This window comes from Syngnathus scovelli, chromosome 18 (assembly GCF_024217435.2).
Source record: "Syngnathus scovelli strain Florida chromosome 18, RoL_Ssco_1.2, whole genome shotgun sequence".
NCBI classification, from domain to species: Eukaryota; Metazoa; Chordata; class Actinopteri; order Syngnathiformes; family Syngnathidae; genus Syngnathus; species Syngnathus scovelli.
Window position 1 is genome coordinate 4368097 of NC_090864.1, and position 6780 is coordinate 4374876.

At 42.2% G+C, this 6780-nt stretch overlaps 1 protein-coding gene across 1 annotated transcript; it reads left to right on the forward strand.

Annotated features, from left to right (window-relative positions):
• The first annotated feature begins 1296 nt into the window (after positions 1 to 1296).
• On the forward strand, positions 1297 to 4471 carry si:ch73-206p6.1 (phospholipid scramblase 2). Its single transcript, XM_049749208.1, has 7 exons — positions 1297 to 1401; positions 1797 to 1870; positions 2129 to 2171; positions 2237 to 2457; positions 2539 to 2700; positions 2922 to 3083; positions 3479 to 4471. The coding sequence occupies exons 2-7, from the start codon at positions 1808 to 1810 to the stop codon at positions 3506 to 3508; spliced, it is 681 nt and encodes a 226-aa protein (XP_049605165.1). The 5' UTR covers positions 1297 to 1401; positions 1797 to 1807; the 3' UTR covers positions 3509 to 4471.
• Positions 4472 to 6780: the final 2309 nt, after the last annotated feature.

Here is a 6780-nt window from a genome sequence, read left to right on the forward strand (position 1 = left end):
CCAGGCCGAGATGTTTTTTCTCTCTAAGTCTAGTCTTGCCACCCTGGCCCACGCGTAGCACAGACATATGAAGACAACGGCTGATTGTTGTCAAGTGTACCACACAGCCAGTACTTGCCAGCCCCTTCAAATTTGCAGTTGCCCTCTTGGCAGGCTCCCTGACCGCTTTTCATCTCACGTTTTCATCCATTTTGGAGGGACATCCAGTTCTCGGTAATGCCGTATTTTCTGCACTTGATAATAACTGTCTTCATTGTGTTCCATTTAATTCCTTAGAAATTATTTTGTGCCCTTCTTTCTGCCTGATACCGCTAAAACAATGAGATCTTTCTGATGCTGCGGAAACTCCCCTTATTCTCCTATTTTTTGTTCTATTTAGTGTGGCCCTGACCCTCTTTGGTTTCATACCACAATGCACAAACATAAACACACACATACCTCTTTGCTAAGACAGAATTGTTTCTACGGTTCTTGAATTAGACCTCATTACAATTCAGAGGCCTTCTGATGATGGAGTCTTAATCAAAAACATGGCTAAAGTGTAAAAAGGCAGTTGTATTAGCACATTTACATTTGTCTTATGACAACACACCACCAATGTTGTTTTCTGGGCTACAGTGGGTCCACTTGGGTAATTTGTGTTACCCAAATCAATTAAAAGAAGGTTTTAGCCGTCGAAAACCTACTGAAGTGTCAGCAAATCTGCGCCCGAGTCGTCATTTGTTCTCATTAGCGTTTCTCGGGTAGAAATCAGCACTGCTTGAGGGGATACGGTGATTTTTTACGTGCAAATAGGGAAAGTCGACCCGCTGGCGTCACACAATTTGTAACACAGAGGCACGCTGCACAAATGTGTGTGTGTGTTTATATTTTGTGTTTAATATGTGGAGAAAAAAGGTCATTTGTGCATTAGACTTAGTAGTGACCACGAGGTGGCACATTATTAGCTCAATACTGTCCTCTTGTGGGCATTTGACAATAACATTTAATGGGGCTGTTGCGAATACACAGAGGATAGATAGAATAGTGTATAAAGATAAAAGATTGATAGAAATATTATATAGATTCGTTTATAATAATGAAACATAAGTATGTTGGGACTACTTGCAAAGAAACTATTCAAAATAGTACATTTTAAACTAATATTTAGTAATAATACAATAATGTATTTGTTGGTTTCTTTCTATACATAGACACAATATTTGTGCTTTTTTATTATTGTTACTTGATTACGGAATCTCCGACAGTCGTAAACACAGGGCAGTCTATTAATTTGTCTCCTCCTCATTGGCTGCCGCAGACAGGAAGTGTTGTGACGTAGACCAATGAGATTAGACGTTTATCCTTAGGGTTTAGTTCCGGAGCGGATCGTTATTGATAAGAGTAGCGGCCAGATAATTGGTGAGTAGTCGCACTTTTTGCGGCGACACAGATGCGTGCATGTGACGTCATCTGACACGCGTGGCCACGGCTGCTTGCGGCGCGTGACAGTGACAGGGGGGGCGCGCGCAGTTCCGCTCATTTCACCGCCTGACATGACGTTGGCGTTTGACCCACTTAGTTTCCTAGAAAGGTGAACTATTTTGTGCCCCTGTAAACAAATAAACAAACTAATGCTTAATTGTAGTTCAAATGCGTGCCTTGCGTCACTTGCTGGGTTTCGAAAAAATCAGTATTAATCCAGAGATGGAGTGTTAAAAGACCACCCTGGATCCGTCTCAGTTTGTTTGCGTGTCATCCCTCAAATGAACGGAAGAGGGCGCCAGATGTCAACATTAACCGTCATTCCTCATTAGATCGAGAAGACATGAACATATACGAGGTTCCGGGGATACCAGGCTGTCCGCCTGGATTGGAATACCTCACTCAGGTAAACGGTTTATATTCATTTATTATTTTATATGTTATTTTCATCAGCAGAATAAGGTGATTGAAACACAGAGGTTGCAAAAGTACTGACACTCTTCAGTCTATTTGTAGACGTACAGATATCTGCGCAAAACACACACAAGTTCAGAACATTCAGACGATGGGAAACATAAATAAATTATTAGTTTGTATCAAATGGATCATGGAAAATTTAGTTCACTTGTAGTTATGGTAATATTTTCAGCATCTGCTTTTCCAGGTGGATCAGCTACTCATCAAACAAAAAGTTGAGGTGGTTGAAGGTAAGCAGCAAGATCTTTCGAGAAACTAAACATACATACGAGCTCGTTATCTTTGGTCCTCGCAGCTCTGGTGGGATTTGAGAGCAACAACAAGTACGAGGTGCTGAACTCCATGGGTCAGAATGTGTTTTACGCCGTCGAGGAGAACGACTGCCTAAGTCGACAGTGCTGCGGTCCCATGCGCCCCTTCTCCATCCACGTCTTGGACAACTTTGGACAGGAGATCATTACCGTCACCCGTCCACTCAAGTGCATGTCCTGCTTCTTCCCGTGCTGTCTTCAGGAGGTGCGACCATACTCCTGTAGTCTGTCATGTACCTCTGCCGTCTGAACCAAATCAAACAAACAGCGGCCTTTCTTTGAGCAGTTGGAGGTGCAGGCCCCTCCGGGTAACACGGTGGGGTACATCAAGCAACAGTGGCAGCCCTTGTCCCCGAAATTCATTGTGGCCAATGAACACATGGAGCCGGTCCTCAAGATCCACGGGCCCTTCTGTGGATGGAGCTGCCTTCCAGATGTGGACTTTGAGGTGGGTGAAGCTAAACACAGCAAGGTCATTGATACGAAGAGAAGGAAACTGAAGCAAGGCTGCCTTTAAGAGAAAACAAAGATCAAGGCAGCGGGCCAGCGGGCAGACAGCCTGGAATCGAACGGGAATCCCGCCACGCTTCAGAAACCAGCAAGACCTAAATTTGTGTCTGAAAGATCCAGATGTCAGCAGTTTGTATCTTATACGCTCTCTTCGTTCAGATCCTGACCATGGATGAGGTCAGCAAGATTGGGAAAATCAGCAAGCAATGGACGGGCCTCCTTCGGGAAGTGTTCACAGATTCCGACAACTTTGGAATCAAGTTTCCGATGGACTTGGACGTGAGGATGAAGGCTGTCATGATCGGGGCATGTTTCCTCATCGTAAGTAACCCACTGGGGATACAAAATGATCGACGCTCGTTCGATCCTCTGCGCATGATTTCGTTCCTCCATGTTGCCATATTCGTGACATTTTGTCAAACAGAACATCTTGAATATTAAAGTCACAAAGCCCTCACAGGAGCCTTGCTGGCTGTCGGAAATGTTCCCATAGTGACCGTGCACACACACTCTGTAGCAGTTAGCTTCACCAAAAACTCAAAACAGATTCTCAGCTCTTTCTATCTCTTCCAGGCATTTTTTTGCTCCAACGCGAAAATGCCCTGAACAATTTTCACGGTTAATTTACGACGTGGCATACATGTCAATTTCAGCACTTGCATCATTGTCAGTTTAAGGTTTTCTCCATTAACATCTGTTCTTTTTTCTTTTTGCAGGATTTCATGTTTTTTGAGACAACTAACTAAGGAGTTGAAATGTTATCATGCAACGCTGCTGGAAGGAACGAAGCCACAAAGTGAGCCGTCCCTGTCGCAAATGTTCTCCGATCAATCGTGTCAACAAAGGAACATTGAAACTTGGAGATGCATGGATGTAAAGATTCGAACTTTGTTTTAGTCTTTAGCTACAGCGATTGTTTTTTTTAAATGCTTTTTGGGCTTGTGTTAGCAGCCTCTATGGACTTTTTTGTTTTTTTAAACGTCATTTGGATGCTTCAGTGAGGCTGTATGGCATTATGTTACATGGTTCTCAAATTCAAATAGCGGACTACGTAAAGAATATGTAGTGTTTTGAGAGGACTTACTGGGTGTGTATTTTGTGACTCCACATTTCTCCACTGCTTTAAGTATTCATGCTTTAAGTCAACTTTGAAGTGAAATGTAAACAATTATTTTCAACTAACAAAACATGATGGGTTTAAAGTGTACGTTTCAGCCTCCTCCACAAGAGGTCGCTATCTTATCACATTCCCGATGAGAGCCAAGTCTGATTTATGCCATTGCGTTATCTATTTTTGGACAGACTCGGGTTTGAAATGCATGCTACTTGAATTTAGAGTCAGTGATTGCTCATTCACTTTTAACTGACTATGGATTGTAAACTTGAAATTTATTCTAAATATTTTTTTGTGTGTTGAGTCACCATGAATTCACTGTATTCAAAGTACATGTATTGTAGCAAAACCTCTTGGAAGAATAGTTACAAATGTTAATTACTGAAATCCTGTGTATTTATTTTTTCTACAAATGTTTTTGTTTGCTTTGTGTTCAGTTAAATGAAAACTGTGTTTCATTATTTATGTTTTTATGCCTCTGCTGAGTTTTTTTGGGCAGGTATTGTGGATGAATTTTGCCGTCTGTTACAGTTTCTTGTTGGAAACAGTTGGTGGACTAATTCATTGAAATAAATGTGACAAACATTCTTTGTTAGGTTAGGCTGCATGTATGGTGTGGTGGATAATATAATGCATGCTGCGCCCCCTTGAGGTCATTTCTTAAAACTACATTCAATGAACCTGAATGGAAATGCGAATTTAAAAAAAAATCTCTTGGATTTGGTCGAAAAAACAATGTCATCGTTTACCGGTTATAGTTGAATTATGACTTTTCAGGCGAGACCCGAGTGTCCAAGAAACACGACTCGTCGCTGCAATTGAAAATGCAGCCCTTAGTACCACCAAAGAAGAGTAACGTCATCGATACTTAAAGTGGCCAAACCGCAGACAGTTGCGTGGCTCACATATCACATTAAGCATATCCTTCACAAGAACAGGCGGATTTTTTTTTTATGGTTCAAATGACGTCCGACATTGTTGATGGCGTCCACCTTTCAAGGAAGCACTTAACACTGGCTGGTTTGTCACTTTTCTTGTTCTGCACTCCACTTTCCCTAAGGAAGGTTTCTCATTCGTCATCATGGGTAGACAAATTGGCACTCTGGTGCATCATCTGTTTCTTCTTTTAGCTGATTAAATACAAACTCCGCCTGTCTCCACTGCGGTGCCAGGAACAGAGGAAAGTTGCGTGTAGTCAGGAAGCCGCCACAGTGTTTACACTTATGTTAATGCGAGGACAGTCGCAGTCTTGAATGTTTGGGGCTTCGAGGGAAAAAAATTAGCTTTAATGAAAGCGCAGCACCAAGAACTTACCACCTGTGATTTGGTAATTCCTCTTCTGCCTTCTTAATTCTGTTAGTCAAGTCGACAGGCCGTTAACAATCAAATGCAGGTGTTGCTTGGCATCGGGACTCTTCACATGACATCAATTACCACAGAAGCTTTCCTGCTTCTGTATTTTATATCTGCTTTTTTTTTATTGCCGTATGGTGGTGGTGGCGTACCTAAAGGTACCGTGACAGGCCTACTCTATCGTTAGTAGTGCTTGAAAAAAAAAAAAAAAAGGTATAGTAGCTCTGTAGTGTTTCACAGTGATGGCTCTGTCTGGATCTGCCCCAAGAACTTTTGGATACTTTGTCAAAGCGTAATGAGATCCAGCTTTTCCAAATGTTCGTATCGGGTCTTTTTTAAGACTGGGTCCAGTGCACTGAGGCAAGACTGCAAATTTTCTTTTAACGTGCTACCAACATGCAGAAGCAAACAACAAACATTTATTTTCGGAGTGACTAACTGAAAAAAAAATGATTAGCCAGCAATTACAGCCAGCTGCATTAAAGGGCTTTGTTATGCGTGCAATCAAGCTGATGTTTGTTCGCTAACCTTTGTGTCAGCTTGGCTTGCGTTCACTTAACACTCGCCTGGATTACTGGTTCTTCTGAATGTGTTTCGACTCAAGAGAACTGGCACAGAGCTGCAACTGTCATAGCATGACAAAATAATTTCCAAACATCATCCCATTCTGTTGAAAAACTGAGTCGCAGTCAAATAGTGTCCGGTAAATTTGTCTGGCATGATCTCTCTGGACAATTTCAAGGTATATTGTAGAAGTAATCATCCTAATTAAAAAAAAATAGGCCGTGCCACATTCGGACCGCAGCCTTGTGATGTCATTAAGTAAAACCCTTTCAGCGGAGCGTCGCATAGGAGGGAATGATTTACCAGAATGGGACAAGTCAGTCATCTGTAATGAGGAATGAGTGCTAAATGAGCCAAAGTTGTGGTTTCAAGGTCAGCGGGGCGTTGAGGCATGTGTAACAGTTGAATTGAACTGTTAGGATTGCGATTTTCTTTAAGAAAAATAAAACAAGCGCGACGCAAAAAGCGCACCCTCCAATTCTGCCTGTTTGCATTCCAAATCCATTTACTGCACACTTATCCTCATTACTGTCCATTTAACAGTCGGGTTCCTGTAATTGCAGTGACAAACTCTTTCCACTGACATACAGTACACCCCAGAACAGCACTGCATCAAACCTGACAAAAACACAATACTGTACGATGTGCCCAACACAGTTTTTTTTTTTTTTTTTTTTTTTTTTTGGGGGGGGGGCATATAGTCTATAAAATTGCTCAGCTAAAATCTTATCAATCAACTGACTTTGGGTGAAAAACAGGGCACACCCAGGACTGGTCGCCGATACATCAGAGGGCGCATAAAAAAAACAACCATTCACAGTCACAGTCCATTCTTACTGATTACAATTTTGTTTTTAGCACCACTGAATAAAGAGTGTCGTGTAGAAGAAGGGGGAGTGGTGTGGACAGGGGGAGGGTGTAATTGGAGTCTGGAGAGAGGAAGGGGGGGAGGCAGGGTCTGTTGGGGGCTCAAATACAGCTGCACTT

What these genes read in the sequence shown, in the direction of transcription:
- si:ch73-206p6.1 (XM_049749208.1), top strand. Translation starts at nt 1,808, where the DNA reads ATGAACATATACGAGGTTCCGGGGATACCAGGCTGTCCGCCTGGATTG. An exon ending in AAAAGTTGAGGTGGTTGAAG is followed by an intron (nt 2,172 to 2,236) that starts GTAAGCAGCAAG and finishes TGGTCCTCGCAG; the next exon opens with CTCTGGTGGGATTTGAGAGC. An exon ending in TCGGGGCATGTTTCCTCATC is followed by an intron (nt 3,084 to 3,478) that starts GTAAGTAACCCA and finishes TTCTTTTTGCAG; the next exon opens with GATTTCATGTTTTTTGAGAC.